Here is a 22,606-nt window from a genome sequence, read left to right as displayed (position 1 = left end):
ATCTCCTAATTTATCCCTCCCACCCCCCTTCACCTTTGGTAACCATAAGTTTGTTTACTACTTCTGTGACTATTTCTGTTTTGTAAATAAGTTCATTTGTACCATTTTTTTTCAGTTTCACATATAAGTGATACCATATGATATTTCTTTCTTGTCTGACTTACTTCACTTAGTATGATTTGCAGCAGCATGGATGGACCTAGAATTTCTGACCTTTTCAAGACCTTCAAGTTGAGCATTTCATAGTCTTTTTTTTTTTTTCCCTTTCACTAACAGTTCTTCTGGATATATATCTTTTGTACTATCACACAGTCATTCTACTACAGCCTGAGACTACTTCTATGGTCAGTCTTTGTTCAGAATATAACAAAAAGAGAGGTGAATAGTCACCCTCAGTAAAAATTAAATGTTAAGGGAAGCTTAGGCAGTTAAAGAAAATCATGAAAGGAACGGAGACAAGGGTTCAGAACTTATTTCCAATAAAAGTGTAAGATGATAGGGAGATGGAGAGGGAATAATACCACCATGATCAGCACAGTTAAAACAGGAAACTAAAGTTATTTGGGTAATCCTTATCCAGAAATGAAAGGGAACCTGTTAGTTTTAACTTCTTCATGATTTGCACTTGTAGCTGAGCAAAGGAGAAATAATGAGAGATCAGAAGCAGAAGGACAGAGAGAACGAGGTGTGGAGCAATGAGGAAAGAAAAAGAAAATGAGGGAAAAACACAGTCAGAGATCCCAACATAGGTTGGAAAATATTTTGTCAATTCATTTTTTTGGAAGAAATAATCCTTCCCAAAGGATTGGGAAATCCATTTGCTGACTACAGGGGACTTCCTGACAGTGAACGCAGAAGTTCTGAGCAGCAGTTTCCCAATCTATGATTAGGAGTCCCCGCCCCCTGAGTGGAGGAAGTGTCCAGTAACTTTCATTTTCAAGCCTGTGCTCTTTTCAAGGCATCAGGAAGGGACTACGGTTGTTACATATGGCTGGTGAGCAAGGGTCCTTTCCTAGCTGAGGGTCAGGAACTTGGGTCTTAGAAAACACTTATTAATTGCTTTGTGACAGGAAGAAATATACAAAAGGGAAGTGAGCCAATCCTGTGCAAGCTAAATTCCTTATTAGCTCTGTGTAACTTGAACGGGGGGACACTGTCTCGGAGATGCTGAAGGAGAGTATGGTGTCCAGATTATCTCAGAGCCAGGAAGAAGTTATTTCCTTTTTTGCAGCTCCTGGTAATCAAAGTGAAGGGTGGATAAGGACAAATAGAGTAAGTTATTTATGTGTGAGAAAACTCTTAAAATTCCTAAATGCACTCTGAAATCTTCTCAGCTTCCTCTTGATTCCATAAAATTGTCCCCGTAATCAGATAAGTGAGTCTTTGAATTCCCACCCCCCCCCTTACTATATCCTATATTGAATTATGCTCTTTGTCTTTGTAAAGTAACTACATTTTCCTCCCATTCTAGCTGTGGTGCTAACTACTCTAGCACAGTATTTCTTGGATTGCTATCACAGTTTTTAACTGGTCTCCCTCTCTCCAGGATTTAACCCTCCTATCCATACTGCATACTGCTTTCAGGTCACATATCTTACACACAGAAACTGGAAAGTATAAGAGATGGAATCATTGGCTATTTATGTAGCTAGTATTCAGGTATATCATATCACTTCTTTTTGAATTTAGAATTTTATTTAATTTATTATTTTTTTATGTAGCAGGTTCTTATTAGTTATCCATTTTATACATATTAGTGTATATATCACTTCTTTGGCTTCATTTTCTTCATTTGAAAAGGAAGAGGTTCAACTAGATCAGTGGTTTCTAAACCTTACAACAAATCTAAATAATCTGTAGACATTAACAAATTTAGATTATTTCCCCCTTCATAACCCCGAATTACTCAACCATGGATAGACTGTAAGCATTTATAATCTTTTAAAGATCTACAAATGATTCTTATGTAGCTGGACTAGGTTTGTCTGCAGATTAGCATTGTTAGGAAAGATGATCAGATCCTTATCTTTCAGTTCTTACCTTCTAGGTATTTACAAATGCAATTTTCTTACTCAGGAACATACAATGGCTCTGTATTGCCTTTTAAAAAATGTCTGAACTTGTCAGACAGGTTTTCCTACCTTTCAAAATATATTTATTCACTTTACCATTAATCTCTCTAAAGCATGATTTCAGCTTCATTAACAAACATTTACTTGCATTCCCCCCCCCTCACACTTTCTTGCTATTGTGTTTCTTTATTTCTTATTTTCCCTGTAGTGTAATTCTTTCCAAGGTTTCTGTCTCATCTCACACATTTAATTTAAGCTCCTAAAATGTAAGGACTGACTGTTTTCTTATCTTCTTCATGGTGCTCATACAGCATTTGACTGGGGAGTAGTACATTAAATTCACACTCATGGCTGCCTCTTTAGCTAGGCAGGATGACCTTACTTGTTATTGAATTGGAATCAGGACATCATTAGATAATAGATATGATAAACTGAAAAGCAGTAGACAAAACAAGTAAAGTGACTCAATAAACATAAACTAATGAGTTTGGTTGCCATTGTTAACTAATTAACAACTATAAGGAAAAAAATGTTAGCTTAGGGAGAAACAAGTTTCTCTGGGAGCATATTGCTCTGACACTCAGTCTAGTCTTAAGCATCAGGGAGAATTTCCTAAAGAAAATGCCATGTCATCTGAGACCTGAAGATAAACAGGAAGCAGTTGAGAAATAGAAAGGAATGTTGGGTGTGAGAAACTGTACACATAAGGATCCCTAAGTAAAGGCTTTGTAGAACCTGAAAGAAAGGTAAAGTGTTTAAAATGTAATGAGCAAGGTGGGTATAGTAGCAGAGGATGAGGCTGAATGAGAAGACCTAGATTAGATTAAGCTGAGACATTTCATGGTTACGTCTAGATTTTTAGAACACTGACTTTGCTTCATTGAGAAGAACAGATTAGAAGGGGACAAGAGTAGATTTATCAGACTCTTAGAGTAATTAAACAAGAAAGGATGTTGGCCTGAACTAGAGTATCAAACAGTTAGAGAGGGAGAAGTAGTCAGATTCTGCAAATATATAGCAGATAAAATCAATACAGTTTGAAGTGAGATGGAAAATAAGATATAAAGAAAGCAGAAGAGGTTCAGTATCACCAGCTTTTACTGATTTGGTGCACTTGACTGTAAGATACCATTAACTAGTACATATAGGGAATGAAGAAGGTGATGAAAAATGAGAAGTTCAGCTTTTAAAAGTTGAGTGTAATGAGTTTGTGGGATACAGAGAAGGGATGAATATATGAGCCTCAATTTGGGGATCCACCTTTGGGCTGAATCTATAAATTCAGGGATAATTTATTTATTATTTAAAGCTAATAACTGAAGACATGAGAATGTGTAGATAATAAGAGGATGTAAAGTAAACATTCTTTGGTTTTATTGTTAACCATATTTCTCCCAGTACCACTTATTCAGTCAACACTCAACCTGTTGAAGGCAGAAATAAATAAAATAGAAACCCAGAATTTAGTCAGAGTAAACATTTCATAGATTAACCTGCATGTTGTTCATAATTCTTCAATCTTTCTGTTCTGACACGTGTATACTCTAGTGTAAGACAAGTGTTTCTGCCACCTTTTCTAAGAAGAAGCATTTTGTGACCTCATCTGCAGAAATTTACCCAGTCTTTTCTGAGTCCCTGAATCACTTTCTATTCTCTTAAGTAACTCTTTACCAAGTATCATGTAAAGTAGTTTGATGATTTGAGTGGGGACTCGATTCTGAACCCCTGAGTTTGAATCCCTTCCTACCCTCTTACTAAACATGGTGTACTATTCACAAAATTTGGATCAAATATTTAACTAACTTCTCTGTGTCTGTTTCCTTTACTATATAATAGAAATATTAATATACATGTTACATGGAATTTTTATTAACTTTAACTTATAAGATTCATATGAAGCACTTGAGACCAATGGGGCTCAATGAATATCAACTATTATTACTGAAGCTGTACTATGTTTAACTTTATAGAATATGGTGTAAGAACAGAATTTGAATCCTAATTTGTGTGATCTGGGCATTTTATTTAAATGATCTGTAAAATAGGGAAAATATTAACCATCTCATTGGATTATTGTGAGGGTCCATCATATTAATATTTATAAAGTATTTAGTACAGAGACTTATAAATAATAAAAATATTGTATATTGCTTTAAATGTATTTCTTTTTAAATCCTAAATGCATAATAGATGTTAGCTGTTATTAAATGAACTGATATTGGGTAACTTTTTATTCATGCTTTGTAATGTCCATGTTTCTTTCTCATAATATTTGCCCAATAAACATTTACATAAATATTTGCCCAATAAACATTTACATTTACTGCCCAATAAACATTTAAGGAATACTTCAAGACAACATGAACAATGAGGCTGGTGCTTCTGGGGCAAAGTTCTTGTTCAATGTCTTGGTGCATTTTTTTTTAGAATATGTCATTTTGTGTCAAGACTATCTTTATATCTAGATGAACTTTATAACTGTCTTTGTAGATTTAATTAAGTATTGATGAGATACCATGCCTTCCCATGCACTATCCATTCAAATAATACCTGTGGTATTACAATAAAATACTTATTAATTTGACTTCCTTAATCACCCACAAAAGTTCTAATTATCCCAGACAGTAATATATTAACCTGATGTCATATTGATCTACCATATTGAAAGATCAGTCATCAGGTTATTTTCAATTCTGAATTTTTTATTGAGACAAGATCAAGTAAAAGGAAGCTTTGTATTTCTGACAGAAGACACACGCAACAAAAACCCACTTAAGATTTTGGAATCTGTGGGCAAAGAGCTCATTACTGGCGTTTTGGATGACTTGGTGGGAAAAAATGTCCTGAAATTGGAGGAAGAGGAGAAGAAAAAAATTTATAACGCCAAGCTTGAAGACAAGGCACGGGTCTTGGTGGACTGTATGCGACAGAAACGCCATGAAGCAGGTCAAATCTTTGTTCAAACCTTCCTAAACATAGAAAAATATTCCACCAGTATAAAAGGTAAGACTGGAATTATTTTCAAGGGATATCTTAAATTTTTCAGATCTACTTGGCTCCAAGGCTGCTCCACTGTCCTCTAAGTTCCCCATCCTCCTATTACTAAAGTATAATTTTCACTAAACCTATCATTGTCCTTTTAGAGGCCACCTTGTCATTTGTGGGAAGGTATCTAATTTCCAATTAGCTTAGAAGTTGAGTCCTTGTGTTTAGGTTGATCATAGAGATCGCTAATTGCAGAGATTTTGTAGTAAGGGATACCTGGAGTTGAACTCAGGTTTCTGTCACTTTGGACACTATGTGACTTCATTCAAGTTTCTTAACCTCCCTAAGCATCAGTATGAGCATCTGTGAAATGGGGACAATTTCAGTCACTTCATCACAGGCTTTGTAAAGCTAGGAACATAATGGCAGACACAGATTGACAATTCCTAATATTTTAGCTCCCTTCTGGAACTCTCCTCTGAACTCCAGATATATTTAGCTCTAGCTGCATATTCAGCATTTCCACTTGAAGGTTCCACTGGCTTCACAAAGCTAAGATATATAAAATGAAACACTTTATTCTCCACATCAAATCTATTACACTTCTTTCCCCTGTTTATCTCATTAGACAGGACTATAATCCACTGAGTTTCTTAATCCAGATCGCAAATGTTTTCTTCACCAATGAATAATAGCTCTTAGCAGAGTGCCAGAGACATAGCAGGCATGTAATGAATATAGGATGAATAGGCAAATGAAGAACATGCATGTAATAAATATTAGTTATCAGAATTATTTTTAGCTTATAATATTTAAATGTTTACTGTGCTTATTCATTTCTGTGAGTTACAAAATATGATCAGGAGAATACTTATTCAATATAAACTGTCCAATATATTAACATCTTTCAAAACTTCACTTTAAATGAATTATGAATATTACTAGAGTCTAAATATCCTCAGATCCAAGTTCACCAGTGATGGACTCAGTTTGGTATAGAGTTTAACCTAAAATTCCAGCCTGAATACTAGAGTTTATCAATAATAATAAGCAATAATAAACAACATGCAACATAACTGTAGAGACCTCACTATAGCAAATAAACTTTTTCAATAATCCCTTCTCTATGGAGAGGGACACTCCCACCAGCAGGAAGTATACACTAGTCTAATAAATGTCCAAGATTGTGGCCTAGGCTATGTTATCATTAACATTTAAGTCGGTCCTTGTGCAGGTTTATTACTTTCTCTTAAACCTGGGATGGGATAAAAACAATTTGGATTTAAAAACAAAATAAGAGAACAGACTTGTGGTTGCCAAAGGGGAGGGGTGTGGGGGAAGGATAGATTGGGAGTTTAGGGTTAGCAGATGCAAACTATTACATATATAATGGATAAATAACAAGGTCCTACTGTATAGCACAGGGAACTATATTCAATATCCTAAAATAAGCCAAAAAGGAATAGAATAGAATAGAATAGAATAGAATAGAATAAAATAAATAAAAACAAGATCAGAGATAATTCAACAAATGGGAATCAGAATTGAAATAAGGGGAACTTCAAAATGATTTTAGCAACCCCAGGAACTAGAATGAACCTTAAACTGAAATAACCTATCCCATCAGCAGAGTCTGTGGCAGGCAGGCGGCAGGTATAGACCGTTTCATGAAGTATCCAGTAGCCCCCTGAGTTCTACTGTACATGGAACCTCCAGAGGAATCTCAGGACACCTAGAGTATACTGGCCCAGGAGAACAGGAAGCTTGGTGAGTGGGGCTATTAGAATATGTAAAAGTCCTAGCCAGGCCTTTTGGGCATGGATATAATTCAGAGGGTTCTTAATGAGATACTGAGGAAATGGAGTGGGGGATAGGAAGAATCTAAGCTATTTGTTTCAATTATTTAGCAGTATATGTACATACTATGTGCCAAGCACTGTTATTCAGTCAGAGAGATAATTACTCAAATTCCTACTTGCCAAGGGAGAAGGACTTGTCTTATCTAATATCAGTATCTTTAGTTTTGTTTCAGTTTAAGGGGTTTCTTGAGCATTTCATTAGGTAACAGATAAAACTCAGATATTAAAGTTTTTATCTAATCTGCTTATTTTCTTATTTCTTTTTGCTGTGCTCTCAGGCCCATGGGTACTCCTTCTGAACAGCAGGCTACACTATATTACATTGTAATGAAATGATTCAGTTTCATGATAATTTTACTATTAGACATAAGATAGTCTAATTTTCAGTTTTCTCTGTAAATGTTGTATCTATATATAGACATATAATGGTCATTAGGAGATGACATTTATTAAATTCAAGAGTACACCAAACTTGTAAATGACCTGGAAACAGGAGACTTTCAATGACAAAACATACCCTCTGACCAGGGACTATCCCAAGACCCTGGACTTCTTCACATTGGCAGAATCTTCTGGAGTAGGAAAGGAGAGTATGTGTCAGTACTTTATCTACAGAAATAAATGTTAAGACAGTTTGGTAGACTTAAAGACATACCATTTGCTGTATCTCCAGAGCTTACATATTTAGCATACTTTTTAGAAAGACATTTATAAAAAAATATTATTTAAAAACTAATGGAAACAAATAAATGAAATTGAAAAAAATTATAAAGTTTAAAAACTGAAAAATTTACAGAAGATAATATTGCCTTTCTAATTAAAATAAAATAAAATAAGAGACTGTCTTGGTTCATTCATGTAAATGAACATAAATGTTTATTCCTTTCATAGACAAAAACCTTGTTATGTTAGGTCTTGATAAACCTCTTCTGATTTTTATTTATGAGGAATCTCTTCCTTCCTTCTCCAAGGGAGGGCTCTGGACTTTCCCATTCTCTTGCACAATCTTAGTCAAATGAGGCCAAACAGTTTCAGAAAATATTACATTTCTCATTTCCAACAAGGAGAAGTTATTTCCTCACATTTTAAAACATGGGTTGAAAATTTAGGGCTGGTTATTCAGCACTTTGGAGGCAAGGACATTCAGAGTAATGTAGCATCTCTGACAAAAAAATTGTACCTTCGACACTGGATGCAATACTATGATTAATGCATAGCATTTCTCCTTTAAATAGCTGATTTCACAACTCGGTGAATCATTGAAGCCTATCTCCTCCGGAAAGGTTAAGAATTCATGCTGAGGTTGCTGAAAAAATAATACCTGGTTGGTACAGGATTTAGGATTCTATTAAGTATTTGAGTGTGTATGTGTCTGTGTTTGTTGTGTGAATTAGGAGTGGACTTGAGATGTCATATTACCCAATATGATAGCTACTGGGCACACGTGGCTTTTAAGTGCATAAATTGTGGCTAGTAACAGGTTAAAATGATACTATTTTGGATATATTGTTAAACAAAATATATTGTTAAATTAATTGATTCTGTCTGTTTATATTCAATGTGGACATTAGAAAATTTTAAATTGCAGTGCCCTCCCCACCTGCAGCTGAGGCCAAGTCAGGAAAGAGCAACAGGCATCTAAAAGCACAGGAAGGCAGAACCTGTGAGATCTGACCTCAGCTCCATCCCCAAGAAATCAAGTGGCCCAACCCCTGAGGGACAGACCCCAACAGACCCCCACCCACCAGTTTTTTCTCCAATGTGCATAGATCAGATCAGGATGAAGGGAGGAGGCAAGACTCTATCACAACCTATGTGTTTGGGGTCAGGTGTCCCCCAACAGGTTTGTCTGTGTTTGCACCTTGTCCTGTGTCTGAGGTGCTGTGGCTGTATCCTCCTCCTGCCCTGGGATATTTGTATCTCCTGGCTTTGTAATAAGTGCTGCATACTCTCAAAAAAAAAAAAAAAAGTGACTCAATGTGAGTGTGACTTAATTCTATTTCTAGTAGATAGCACTCTGATAAATATTTACTAAATGTACTCTTGCTCACAGACAGTAGAAAGTCCACACAGATGAGTAATACCCTAGAGTAAAACCACTGGAAAAATCAAACTGTTTTCATGAGTAAAGGGAAGGCTAACTTTGACCCTAAATCATTAAGGTGTCTTCTTCATAATATCAAAATCTATTATTGCATTTTTGAGTGGATCTGTTTTTACTACCAAGGATTTCTCCCTTCTTTCCCAGTCGTAATACATCTGTCTCCTCACACACAGGTTAGTTACAACTATAACCCAACATGTTAAAAATCTTTTTCCCAGGATAACCCTTTTCTGTCAGTTTTCTTAGGTGATAACTGGGTCACATCGTCAGATATCACAATTTATATTATGCGATGTATTCTGCAGCTCCTGAGGAAATCGTGACTGGACCAGATGAGTCAGCAGAAACTACAGATACCCTCAAGCTTTGCCCTCATGAAGAATTTCTTAAACTGTGTAAAGAAAGGGCTGAAGAGATACTGTGCTCTGTACAGGAAAGAGAGGAAGAGAGAAAAACAATTGCTTTCACTAATTACACAATTTCTTAAAGCATTAGTTACAGAGTGGCAGGGTGGGACAGTGGATTCCTTTTTCATAGATGCTTTGAGCAGGAAGAAATCACATGGCTTCACACAGATTCCAATTCTCTTTCAACCCTATGATAAAATACAAGTCTCTCACTTTTTTCATTTATTTGTTGTCCTATATATTTGGGATTTATTAGAATTTTAGCTGTAGTCATAGAATCAAAATATTTATAAGATAACATGGCTGAGTAGTAATTGTTTGCATTCCAGTTAAAAATTATTAACACCTGCAAAACATTATAAATTAAAATAATACCAGAATGGGCTTCCCTGGTGGCACAGTGGTTGAGAGTCCGCCTGCCGATGCAGGGGACACGGGTTCGTGCCCCGGTCCGGGAAGATCCCACACGTCGCGGAAAGGCTGGGTCCGTGAGCCATGGCTGCTGAGCCTGCGCATTCGGAGCCTGTGCTCCACAACGGGAGAAGCCACAACAGTGAGAGGCCCGCGTACCGTAAAAAAAAAAAAAAAAAAAAATAGTACCAGAATAATGTTACCCAAGGCAAAGGATCTTTATTTTTAGCTGGAGTCAATGGCAAATATCTCCTGGTTTTTACAAAATTTGATCTGAAACTTGATTGTTAAGAAAGATTTGACTAGGTGGAGAAGAAAGAGAAGGAGAGGGTAGGAATTGTTCTAGTCTCCTGAAGATTCTCGAGTAACCATCACAAATATAATCTGGATCATTGTCTGGGCTTTTGAAAAATAATTCCCTTCCAATCTGTACTTCTTTCTATTGTCGATTCAATCCATTACTAAAAGAGAGAAGACAGTGTCTTCTGGTACAGGATAGGAGAGAGGACATCTATGCAAGCCCTTAAAAGCAACAGTGATTGGTGTATGAGGGTTTAAGAGAGATTTAGGTAAATCAAACTCACTGCATATCAATTTCCTGCAGATCTATCCAATAAAGGAGATAAAGGCCCGCACTCGTCTGGCTCTCATTATATGCAATACAGAGTTTGATCATCTCCCTCTCAGGAATGGGGCAGCCCATGACATCATGGGAATGAAGGGGCTGCTTGAGGGCCTTGGCTACAGTGTGGATGTGGAAGAGAAACTCACAGCCAGGGTAAGGGCCCCTCACCCACCCCAAACACATACATATTCAACACATATCTTCCTAACAAGTGAACTTTATAATATTAAGCAAATAACTTTAACAACCATAGGTCTCATTTGCGTGTGTGTTGTGTGTGTGTGTGTGTGTGTGTGTGTGTGTGTGTGTATCTAAGTGTGTGAATGTGTGTTATAAAATAAAAATATTAAGACAGGTGAAATCTATATCTCTTTAGATCTTAAAATATCTTCAGTTCCATAAAACTGTACAAAAACTGATTGGCATATGTACCCACAAAATTCTTAATTCTGAAGTGGGATGATTGAGATTCAGCCCCAATATTTCCCAGAAAATTCTGGAGTAATGAATGTTAGCAGGAGTGTGATCACCATATAAATACTGAATCCTGACTGTTCCAGGGGCTATTTTGGCATTGGGGATGGGTCTGTAAATGAGACAGAAGGTTCCCAGCTCACACTGATCTAGGTTCACTTGGTGGGGGGTGATCAAACTATAAGCAAAACAGAACATTTCAGAGATTTGATGTATCTGTGTGTCTCTAAGATTGAAAAGAAGTGAAAAGGAAATGAAAAGGAAAAAGGAAACATAAGAACAAATTGGTGAGTGAGGAGTAATAATGTTTGATGGAATGGCCAAGAAAGACATTTTGAGGAGGTAATATGGGATCTGACATATGACTATCAGAGACAAGATAACTCTGGAAAGATGTGAATGAAATATATTCCAAGCAGGCTCGACTACAAGTGAAAAGTCTGAACCTAATATGAAACTGGCACTTGAAAAGTACAGAAAGACCAGTGTGACTAGAGCCTAGAGGAGGAGGAAGAATGTCAGAAGGGAGAAGTATACTTATGTCACAAGTTTTATTTTATTCTAAGTATGGTGGGGAGTGCCTTAGAAGGGAAGTGGTATGATACATTTATTATTCAAGGTTTTTATTAAGTAATGAGAGAAAATACAGAGATGAAAATGAAAGTATATAACGACAATAAGCAAATGTAAAATGTATTGAGGACAGGTTATATAATGTCAGAAGGAACAAAAAGTTGAACCCATTGATCCATTATAGAAATAAAAATAAAACTATCATCAGGTAACCACTATGTAAAGCCACCATGCTTGGAACGTTACAGATGTTTCTTATACTGATCATAATAAATAGGAGGTCAGTTTAATTTTAATGCTTGTCCTGTTAAAGTAACCCTTTGCAGTCTTTTTCAGGATATGGAATCAGTGCTGTGCAGATTTGCTGCCTGTGAAGAGCACAAATCTTCAGACAGCACATTCTTGGTGTTCATGTCTCATGGCATCCTGGATGGGATCTGTGGGACTATGCATAGTGATGAAAACCCAGATGTGCTACTTTATGACACCATTTTCCGGATATTCAACAACCGCAATTGCCTCAGTCTAAAGGACAAACCTAAGGTCATCATTGTCCAGGCCTGCAGAGGTGGTAAGTTCTGAGATGAAAATTCCAAAAGTCATAAAGGTGTTTGCAGAGGACTGTAGTATGTTTTGTTTCTAGGGGAAACAATCTTAAACCCCATCCAGTGAAAATAAACTAAATTGAATTATTAGGAAATTCCAATTAGGGGGCTGGTATCATGAGACTCTGTTTTGTTAGCTGAGAAATTTCTGTTCAATTTGATTCAAGGTAAGTGGTGAAGGAGATCACCAGAATTCTCAAATCAAAGTTAAACAAAAATATTCCAACCTTGGAATGAAATCATTTAAATGACAACTTTACTTGTAAATGTTTTACAGACATTTTGACATTCTCTGGCTTGAGAATAATTTCATTTGAAAGTCAGGCTATTATGTGATAGCAGTATCTTTTTTTTTTCTCATATATTATTGAAAGGGAAATGAATAAGTAGATGAGGGAAACTGGGATTGCAGTGACATTTTTCTTTGCTTTTTTTTCCTGACTCCCAGTTCCCTTTTAGCTTTTTGGAACAGTGTTTGAAGATGAAAAGCCAAAATAATTTAGCTATAAAATGATAACTATGCTCTGAAATTATGCAGATAAGGCTTTAACTTCTTTGTTATTCTCAGCAAGTGGGTTCTTCCAATTCTAAAGTGCTGTCACTATTAATTGGCATGTTGCTCAACAACACAAGAAAAAGGCAAACTGTTGTATGTGGGGTGGAGATACACCTGTATGTGTGTATGTATGTGTGCACATGTGTGTGTGAAACTGGTTAGAATAAACATTGTAAAAGAATGAGGTGGGCAATTGTAATAGTCATACTGAGGGAGACACACAGTGTGTAGGAAATTGATGTCTCTACAGCAAATCATGGGGAATTGTGGGTCAGTGACTCTCCAGCAGCCTTGGCAGACAGCTCTTCACAGTCACCTGAGAACCTGGAGGAGGATGCCATTTACAAGACCCATGTGGAGAAGGACTTCATTGCTTTCTGCTCCTCAACCCCACGTATGTGTCTTTCAACTGCAGACATGGATTTGTGGGTCTGAGGCTACCTCTGAAGATTCTAAAAAAACAAGATAAGCTCTGGGCAGCAATTATTTGACACAAATTTTGAATGCTGTCAATATATTTTACTTATTATTCACTTTTAAAAATTGACTTTTATTATATGTTGCACTTTACAGACAAAGGTATAGTAACCATTAAAACAACCTAATACAAGAAAATCCCTTTACCATCACACTAGTTAAAAACAAATGATTGATTCAGTTTTCTATTAAATCCATTCAACATTTTGAGTAGAGTTTTTATGGATCTAGGGACTGATGGCCATTTCTCAAAAATTATCAACTCCAAGCCATTTTCTCCATATTTCCCATCTGGTACTATTTAGAGTGGTATCCCAGCAAGAAGGTGGATGCCCTTTTAAAGGAAGAAGAAAATGATACAATGGGACTTATTAGGACTACTATTAGGGGAACAGTATCTAGTCCTTGAACTTTAGGTAATCATCTTGAGAAGCCTTATATCTGAGGGTTTCTAATTTACATATTTTTAAGTACTTTTACCACTTTATGCAGGTATAATTAACATACAAAAAGCTGCACATATCTAATGTATACAGTTTAATGAGTTTGGAGATAAGTATATACCTGTGAAATTATTACCACTATCTATACCAAAAACATTTCCCTTCCCTCCAAAAGTTTCATTAGATCTTTTTATTTATTTTGCTCACTGTATTGTGAAAGACATCATGGTATATAATCTGTAAACAATCACCTATGTGAACATGAGGAAATTCTTTAATCCTTCTGAGCTTCTATTTTTCATCTGTAAAATGGGATAATTACAATTATCTCTCAAGCCTCCTTTAAAAGCCAAATGAATAAGCATAAGTCACATAGTAGAAAGTCAATTCCCAAAATACAAGGTAATCACTATGCAATGACCTACAGTTTTGATGAGCTGCTTCTTTAGTTCAACTTCTTTATGGAAAATGAGTTAATGAAAGGTTGTAAGTTCTTCCCCTAAACATGTCAAGATAATTCCCAAGCTATGTTTTAAAAGACAAAAAATGTAAAAAAAAAACATGGTGAAGGCCACAGCCCAAGGCTTACCATTCCTTATCGTCATAGATAATGTGGCCTGGAGAGACATCACAAAAGGTTCTCTCTTCATTACTCAACTCATCACATGCTTCCAAAAATATTCTTGGTGCTGTCATCTAGAGGAAGTATTTAGAAAGGTAAGCTCCTCTCTCCTTTTCTAATCATGTATTTGTTCAGGAAGAGTTTACTATTATTTGCCTTTCAAGTGACAATGACAGATTTTTGTCAGACAAACAAAAGTAGAGTGGTACTGGTTTCTGTAATCCATGTGTTTAAAATCTGATTTACAAAAAGACTATGTTAATGTACCACAGCAAAAGATCAAAATAGAACAAAATATTATAACATGTGAGCTTGTGTGTTATGGGCTATAAGTTCTTAAAATTCAAAGAATGGAAAGTATTTTGGATTAATTTTCACTGCTTCATTTATTCAATAAATATACATTGGATGGTCTACTTGGTAATGGGTTATATCTTCATGACACAGGGGTAAATGAGACATATGTGACATAAGGCTACCTAGAACTAACATTCTTGTGAGAGAGATGGGTACTGAATAAGTAGTCCAACAACAACAATAAAAAGTGTGTGATACAGGTTGTGATAGGATCCAAAAGAGAAAGTCCTAGGACACATGAGAGAGAATGTAGGAGAAAAATTCTTTGAATAGAGTGGCCCAGAAGGGAAGACTTGATACTTCTTCCCCAACTCAGGACATTCCTTATTTACCCCTTCCTTCCTAATTTATTTTCCTCCAATAGCTCTTACTACCACCCACCCAGTATATATTTTGTTTGTTTATTGTCTGTATTTACTCACTTGCATGCAAGCTCATGAAGGCAGGGATTTGTTCAACACTCAACAAGCTGGAAGGGAGGAATTAATATTCACTGAATAAATAAATGTATGAATGAGTGAATAAATGTCCCTCCTTTTTTAGGGAGAAAAGTATTGGTATTAAGAACGTGGGAAAGTGTGGTTATTTTTAAACTAAAACCATAAAGAACAATAGCACTCCCATGGGAAAAGAAGGATATACCTTTAGTAAATTGGAGAAGATTGCATTGTAACCTGAGTCACAGTCTCTGTGACTAGGAGCTTAGGAAGTTAAGTCCTATTGGATGAATAGGATTTAGACATACTTTCAAGGGAATTCCTCAGAAGAGATTAGAAATAGTGGATCTAGGTAAGTAGGATCTCATTGATCAGTCTACAGAAAAATACTTCAGAGCTCATCTTGATGGTGAATGTGAATATTGCTCATCATTCAGGCTTTAAGGACAAAATCCTGGGATTTTAACCTTATTGAATTGAGGAGTTAACCTTGTTAGAGTTTGAAGATAGAGGCTCTCTGAGGTCCACTTTTCATGAACGAACACCAAGGGATAATTAATTATCAGATCTGTAGATCAGAAGTGGAAACTAGGAAAAAAATGCAGTTTGAAAAGACTTGAATTAGGCATGAAGTGTGTATTTTGAGATAAAGAGCATATTCTGACATTAGGTGTCATTTCTAAGGGGTAGGGTAGCAGTGACAGGGAATAAGAATGTCCAAGGGCTTGGTTCCATCGATCCTAGGAGCACCCTTCATTCGAAGAATTTTTTGGCTCATTGTGCAAAACATATTTTGAGAATGCATAAGAGGTACGTATCAGCCAGAACCTCTTTTTGTTTTTAGGTACAAAAAGCATTTGAAAAACCAAGTGTTAAAGCCCAGATGCCGACCATTGAACGACTCTCCATGACAAGATATTTCTACCTCTTTCCTGGCAATTGAAAATAGTAAGTATCAAGAGTTTTTGTTGGCAGGCAGAATAAGTGGGACAGTGATATTAGTAGTGAGGTCCAATGACCAATGACAGCCTATTGCTTTAGTAGTCAAATTAGTAAATTAGTATTCCTTGTTTATGTAGTTTGTTGATTAGTTGCTAATTTTTACCTTATTTATATGCATCTGGATCCACCCCTCCATCTCTACAATCATCAATCAATAAATCAATCAACCAAGAAGGTAAGCCAAATCAAGACAGAAAGTAATAAACAGTGAAGGACACAGGGTAACAATTATTAGCATAGACATGTACTCATGCTTCCATTATTACCTATATTCATGTCTCTCTCTCTCTCTTTCTCTCTCTCTCTCTGACACACACACACACATTATTAGTTACCAAATATTGCCTCAGATTAAAAAAAAAAAAAACAGAAAAAAGAGGTGACTGTAGAGAAAGCAGGACTGTGGTCCTCTGAGTGCAGGTGTCATATTACTGATACTGAGCTACCATTACTATACAGTATAAAATGCACCCTGGAAGAGTTTGTGTCAATGAAGACTCTGGTTCTCTGACTGTTCTCACAGTGTAGATCACAGAACATTCTGAGTCAGTTCTCAGATTCTTTTTTTTTTTTTTTTTTTTTTTTTGCGGTACAAGGGCCTCTCACTGTTGTGGCCTCTCCCGGCTCCGGACGCACAGGCTCTGCGGCCATGGCTCATGGGCCCAGCCGCTCCACGGCATGTGGGATCTTCCTGGACCAGAGCACGAACCCGTGTCCCCTGCATCAGCAGGCAAACTCTCAACCACTGCGCCACCAGGGAAGCCCCTCAGATTCTTAATTACTGTTCAGAAACCCCTTCAATCACCCATATTAACACTTAAACAAAAAATTTTTGGTCAAATTATTTTAGAATGTGTTTATTGAGTTTAGACCCAACAATTATTTACTCACTCATAACAGCTTTATATCACACTATATTATAAGCATATTATTAATCTCCCTCTCAGAAACATAATTAAGTTTATATTTTATAGTAAATTTTATCTCAATTCTTGAAATATTTACCCACCATCTTCTACCCCTGGTTTCTGACACCCTGGCTACATAAATGCATAGATACTTCAGCAGAATAGCTTTGACTGCCTAATTAGTCCAATAGAACCATATTTGGGGATTGAATTATTTATTTGACTAATATTTATCACGCACTTACTATGTTCCAAGTTCTGTTCTAGATGCTTGGAATGTACCAGTGAACAAAATAAATGGAGTCCTTGCTCTCAGAAAGCTCATACTTTAGTGAGTGGAGACAGACTCTAAATACACAAGCAAGTTAATATATGTTAGAGAGTGGTAAGAGCTAATAAGAAAAAATAAAAAGGGCTAAAGAGACACAAAAAGATGGATACCGGGGCTTCCCTGGTGGCGCAGTGGTTGAGAGTCCGCCTGCCGATGCAGGGGACACGGGTTCGTGCGCCAGTCTGGGAAGATCCCACATGCCGCGGAGCGGCTAGGCCCGTGAGCCATGGCCACTGAGCCTGCACATCTGGAGCCTGTGCTCCGCAACGGGAGAGGCCACAACAGTGAGAGGCCAACGTACTGCAAGGTAAAAAAAAAAAAAAGATGAATACCATACTGTTATAAATAGATTACTCAATAAAGGCTGCTTTGAAGTAATGAAGTGATTTGAAATCAGAACAAAGAATGGATAGAGTAAGGGAGTGAACCTTATGGCTCTAGTGGGAAATGAATCCCAACACCAGAAATAGGAAGTACGGATGCCCTGAGGCAGATGTGTGCTTAAGACTTTTAAAGTACTGCAAGAAGGCAGCTGGCTAGAGAATAAGAGTGGGAAAAATGGCAGGGTAAAATTCAGAAAAATGGTGAGAAGCTTGATCACATGGGCCTTGATGATCACATGTAAATGTTTTAAAATCTTTTATCCTAAGTGAGATAGGAAACCCTTCAAGAGCTTTTGAACAGAGAAATGATATAATCTAACTTAGATTTTGCAAAGATCACTCTGAGTACTTTTTGATGAATAGACTACAAAGGTCACAGATAGAAGCCAAGGGAAATGGCAAAAGCATATGGAAGAATCACAGTAAGGGTTGGATTGAAGGCTTCCAGGGATCACTATCTTAACCGTCTGTTCTTTTTCTCTTCTTCAGAAAATCACAGGAAGTTCAGCTGTTTCAACTTCAAGAAGCACTTTTACCAGTACAGAACGCATGTTTAACCTTTTGTCTTTCAGTGAAAATGAAAACAAATGAACTGTCGTTTTGGGGGGTCTTCTAATAGAGAATAGAATTTCAGTTAAAATGGTGGATGTATGGAAATGAAGTGGAAGAAGCAAACTGGATTTTCTAGTTTTATTGCATATAATATCTGCACTTCATTGAGTAAGGGGAACTGGTCATGACTTGCCCTCAGCAATAGGGTGAAAGGAGATGGTGCCCATCTGGAGACAAGAGCTGTAAATTGGTCAGCTCCTCCTTTATACACTCATTAAGCCCCAGGCCTAGAATTGTGCAGAAGAAGTTTCCTAATATATTATTTAACCAACATCATAGCTTGAGTTCATTTTTTTCTTCAGTAAGTTATGATTTTAGCAAATTATGCCTATGTGTCTTTCTTCCCATCTATAAGTTAATTTGCTTTCTTGTTGATTATTTTCTTTCCAGATTTCTACATATTTCCAAGCTTCAGGAAAATTTTATTATTTAGCAAATATTTGGTTATTGTCTAAAATAAATTGGGCTTTTGATTCAAGATTGTGTAACTATGTTTGTATGGAAAGACAAATATTATTAGATAAAGAACAGCAAAGAGATTGGGGAGTGTCAGCAATGGAAGAGGAGAATGTTAAAATTTCTGGAAGGGTGAATCTTGGTAGAAGAATTCTGGCCCATGGTCATCTGAGCTACTAAGTAAGGAGATGTACCACTTCTGTTACATACACACAGAATTCTGAATAAATATTTTAGTACATGATGAACTGCATTAAAAAATAAAAGGATTCTCTAGATGTCAAGTACAACCATAATAGGTAATATTTATTATTGTATGTCAGGATTATTTTAAGGATTTTGATTGTTATAAGGGATTGTGTGTATATAAGTAGCTACTTTAACCCTCATAACAGCCCTATAAAGTAATCACTATCAATATTACCATTTTACAGGTAAGGAAACAAAAGAAAAGAGAGCTTAAGTGATGTGCCCAAAGTTACACAGTTAGTAGGTGGCTGCACCAGGATTTCAAGGCAATCTGGCTTGCTCTGGAATCTGAATTATTAACCACTGTACCACCTTACATCTCCAAAGCAAGGAGAAACTGAAATTGTATGGGTTTGAATTGTAATTCAAACTTCAATTTAACTGAAGTTTGAATTGTAAGGTTAACTAACACTACAAAGATTCATGATGTTTAGGTTTCTGGACTTCATTTGTCCATGTGGAGACATGAGACACATCCCAAAGTTCAAAAATATACAGGGAGAGACTTCATTCTCTGACTACTGCATGATAATATTAAAAACCTAATAACATAAAGACTGCCACACATTTCCACATAGTTGGAAATAAGAACACACACAGATAGTATACACATATACAAACATAAATTATGAAATATACATAAACACATATAAAAAGAAGAAAGGAAAAAAGTATAAACTAAGCATTCAACTTGAGAAGTCAGAAAAATACTGAACCACTTAGAAAATAGAAGAAAGCAAATAATAAATATTAAAAAGAAAAAAATTATGAGATGGTAACAAAACAAAAAATTGAACAGATCACTTAAGAAAAATCCTGGTCCTTTAAAAACGAATGGTCAGATAGCAGACGTTCAGCAAGATTGAGTATGAAAAAATAGAATTAGCACAAAGACAATATTAGAGATAAAAAAAGTGCAACAAATAGAGATAAACATAAATTTTAAGAAAACCATAAGAGAATACAATACATAACATAGATGGAATTCTAGAAAAAGTGAATTAACAAGATTAATATATAAAGAAATTAAAAGACAAATGGATCAATAAACATTAAATTAATTATTTTTTGTCATATCTACTGCAAAAATAATTAACAGATCCAAGTGACTGTAGACAAATGTCTTACAAAACGTTTAAGAAATTGATAAACTCAATTTTACATAAATGCTTCCATAAAATGAAAAGATAAGTGAACTCCAATTCTTTTGCAGATCTAGTACAAAACTGATATGAAACTAGAGAGGTAGAAGCAAAGTTAGAAAAATACAGGATGATTTTTCAGGAACATTGATGTAAACATTCTAAATAACATGTTAGCAAAGCAATTCTAGCCATATATGAAACATTACTAATATTTTTTAACCAGCTAGTATTTATTCTGGGAATGCACTTATAGTTTGATAATAAAAATAATTATGATAGCATTCCTCAAAATAAGAGATTAAAGGGAAAATTGTGATATTTTAAGAAGTTTAGAAGGCATTCAATAGTATTCAGAATTTGTTCATAATAAAAAAGAAAAACAGAGAGAAAAGCAATCCCTTAATCTAAAAGCATGTATCTAATAAAAGCCTATCAGGAAAAAAGGAACAAAGTAATAGCACTTAATATGAGAAAATCTATAGCTTTCTTGTACAGAAATATTGAAGTATTATCTTTAGATAAAAATTAAATTTTACACTAGACTTCCAAGACAATAAAACCAAAAGTAAAAATATTTGGAAGCCAAGAAACAAAACCATCACTATTCCTGAAAAATATGACATTATTTATTGAAAATTTCTTAGAATTAATATATAGTCCCCACATTTGCAAGAATTGAGTCAATATACAACATTTAATAGCATTCTTATATTCAAAAGACAACCAATTAGGAAGTACTTTTTGCTTTTTTAAAGCCTCTCTTTGCAAAAGCAACAAATATAACATACTTATAGAAAATTCTAAACAAATAGTTGCAAAGTATATGTGGAAAAATATTTTTTTAAAAATATTGAGTGATATAAGAGAAGATTGACTAGAATGAGGGATAGATCACCATCATTGATAAGACAAATAAATGTAAAAATCTCAATTTTCTACCCATATTAATCTATAAACCCAACAGAATCCCATAGAAAATCTAACAGAGTATTTTCTTGAACTTGACAGATTGTTTATACTGTTTGTTTGGAAGGTGAGACAGTAAGAATAGATAAGAGTAGAAGTGATGGTCATGAGCAAAATTCATGTTTTGAAAGTAAAGTCAACAGACTGGATAAAGTTTTGAAAAAAAAAAAAAAGAATTACATGTTCCACTCTGAATAACCGGAACAATGAAATTGGCTTGAATAACTGTAAGAATAAAATGGAAAACACTCTCAGAGGAGGTAGATGGGAGGTGGGGGTTGAAGTGTCAAGATTGAGATATCTACCAGACATTCAAATAGATGCCCGTTGACATTGGCTATATGAATATGGTATTCAGGGAACAGGCATAGGCTGAATGTTAAAATGTTGGGTGCCTTCCTATACATAAACAGTATTGAAAACCAAGATACTGGATGAGGCTGCTAAATAAGTGAGGAAAAACAGAGCAGAGACAAAAGATATGAATTAACTGGCAAGCGTTACTAGAAGAAGCAGCCAGCTGAAGTAGCAGGAGAATCAACACAGGGTTGTTATTTGAAAGGCGAATGAAGGGTTTCAGGAAGAGGTGAAAATATTACTGTGAAGTGCTTCTATAACTCAAAAAGGCTATTGGGGATTAAATATTTAATTTGACAATGTGGAAGTCACTGGTTACATTAACAAGAGTCATTTTGGTAGGGGGCTAGAGACAAAATGGTGATTGGAGCTGGTTCAAGACAGAATAAAAAACATTTGGAGACAGCAATGATAGACAATGATTTTGAGGAGTTATGGGGAAGTGGGATCAGGGAGGATTTTTTAATATGGAGTATTATAATGTATTTTTATGGTTATAGTGTTGATATGAGTAAGTGGGAAAATCAATGATGTAAGAGAACAATATGACTATTGTTAAACAATGTCCTTGTGTAGGTGAGAGTGAGTGAATAGAATGAAGAGAGTGATGGTTTGGCCTTAGATAGAATTACAGGAGTGAAGGCCAAGTATAGGAGACCAGGTAATTGTGAGTTAGTAGATCTTGAGACTAGAAATATTCTTTGGAATAAAATTATTTGGGAGATTGGACCCAAAGAGAAGGAAGTATAGTCCCAACATATCACTTTTCCAGACAGACTGCAATATGTACATAGCCAAAAATAATGTAAATGTTCTTCATTGGTTCTTTAACATTTGGTTATTATAACAGACAAAGCACAGAAGGCTTGGTTGTGGATACACAAGTGAATGAAAATCTTAATAAGTTGACAATGTAAAATAAAAATATAGGTTAAAAATATTGGTATAATTGGAAGTGAGAAAAGACAGAGGAGATTGTATGAGGGCAAAAATCTTCAATTTACGTAGAAGAAAAGTAAGCTACTGAGCAACACTGATGGAAGAGGAAATGAGGGTTAAATATATTATTTAATATTTAAAAATTGTGATATCAAATATTAGGTAGAATAAGATGTAAATGAGGCAGTGTAAATGAACTGCATCTCATTTTTCAAGGTAATCAATGGCATTGTTTGTATTTGATATATAAG

General features: G+C 35.5%; 1 protein-coding gene across 3 annotated transcripts; it reads left to right on the top strand.

Annotated features, from left to right (window-relative positions):
• The first annotated feature begins 909 nt into the window (after positions 1-909).
• Positions 910-18,710, top strand: LOC132526269 (caspase-13). 3 transcript variants are annotated; one of them, XM_060160303.1, is made up of 9 exons: positions 910-994; positions 4,824-5,075; positions 9,326-9,437; positions 10,445-10,616; positions 11,847-12,081; positions 12,922-13,065; positions 14,199-14,308; positions 15,852-15,955; positions 18,121-18,706. In XM_060160303.1, the coding sequence occupies exons 1-8, from the start codon at positions 988-990 to the stop codon at positions 15,948-15,950; spliced, it is 1,131 nt and encodes a 376-aa protein (XP_060016286.1). In that variant the 5' UTR covers positions 910-987; the 3' UTR covers positions 15,951-15,955; positions 18,121-18,706. The 3 variants fall into 3 exon arrangements, with proteins under 3 accessions (XP_060016286.1, XP_060016285.1, XP_060016284.1); XM_060160302.1 differs by having other exon boundaries at positions 936-994; positions 4,821-5,075; positions 18,634-18,710; XM_060160301.1 differs by having other exon boundaries at positions 936-994; positions 4,821-5,075.
• The last annotated feature ends 3,896 nt before the right edge of the window (positions 18,711-22,606 follow it).

The sequence above is a fragment of the Lagenorhynchus albirostris genome, chromosome 9 (genome assembly GCF_949774975.1).
Source record: "Lagenorhynchus albirostris chromosome 9, mLagAlb1.1, whole genome shotgun sequence".
Classification (NCBI taxonomy): domain Eukaryota; kingdom Metazoa; phylum Chordata; class Mammalia; order Artiodactyla; family Delphinidae; genus Lagenorhynchus; species Lagenorhynchus albirostris.
Note: the sequence above shows the minus strand (reverse complement) of the source record. Positions and strands in the feature narration are given on the sequence as shown.

Excerpts from the sequence above, each read along its gene's own strand:
- LOC132526269 (XM_060160302.1), top strand. Across the intron at positions 5,076-9,325 it reads ATATTCCACCAGTATAAAAG|CTCCTGAGGAAATCGTGACT; the intron begins GTAAGACTGGAA and ends TGTATTCTGCAG. Across the intron at positions 9,438-10,444 it reads AAAGAAAGGGCTGAAGAGAT|CTATCCAATAAAGGAGATAA; the intron begins ACTGTGCTCTGT and ends TTTCCTGCAGAT.